Below are 210 nucleotides of genomic sequence, written 5' to 3' on the forward strand. Positions count from 1 at the left end.
GCACGGACGGCAGGGTGGGGGCCGGCACGCTGGCCGCCGGCTACCAGAACTTCATCATCTGCGTGGAGATGCTCTTCGCCTCCATCGCCCTGCGCTACGCCTTCACCTGCCAGGTGTACGCGGAGAAGAAGGACAGCTCGCCAGGTAGGCGCCCTGCCAGCGGGTGAGGAGGGAGCTCCCGGAGGGCTCAGCTGGGCATGGCATGGGTGT

General features: G+C 68.1%; 1 protein-coding gene across 1 annotated transcript in view; it reads left to right on the forward strand.

Annotated features, from left to right (window-relative positions):
- The window catches only part of TMEM184A (transmembrane protein 184A), a 6,593-nt gene that overhangs the window by 5,377 nt on the left and 1,006 nt on the right, over positions 1-210 (forward strand). The window contains exon 4 of the mRNA XM_006765447.2: positions 2-163. Coding sequence (XP_006765510.2) covers positions 2-163 — 162 coding nt within the window. The remainder of the gene's footprint in view (position 1; positions 164-210) is intronic.

Source organism: Myotis davidii, unplaced genomic scaffold (genome assembly GCF_000327345.1).
Source record: "Myotis davidii unplaced genomic scaffold, ASM32734v1 scaffold399, whole genome shotgun sequence".
In the NCBI taxonomy this organism is placed as follows: Eukaryota; Metazoa; Chordata; class Mammalia; order Chiroptera; family Vespertilionidae; genus Myotis; species Myotis davidii.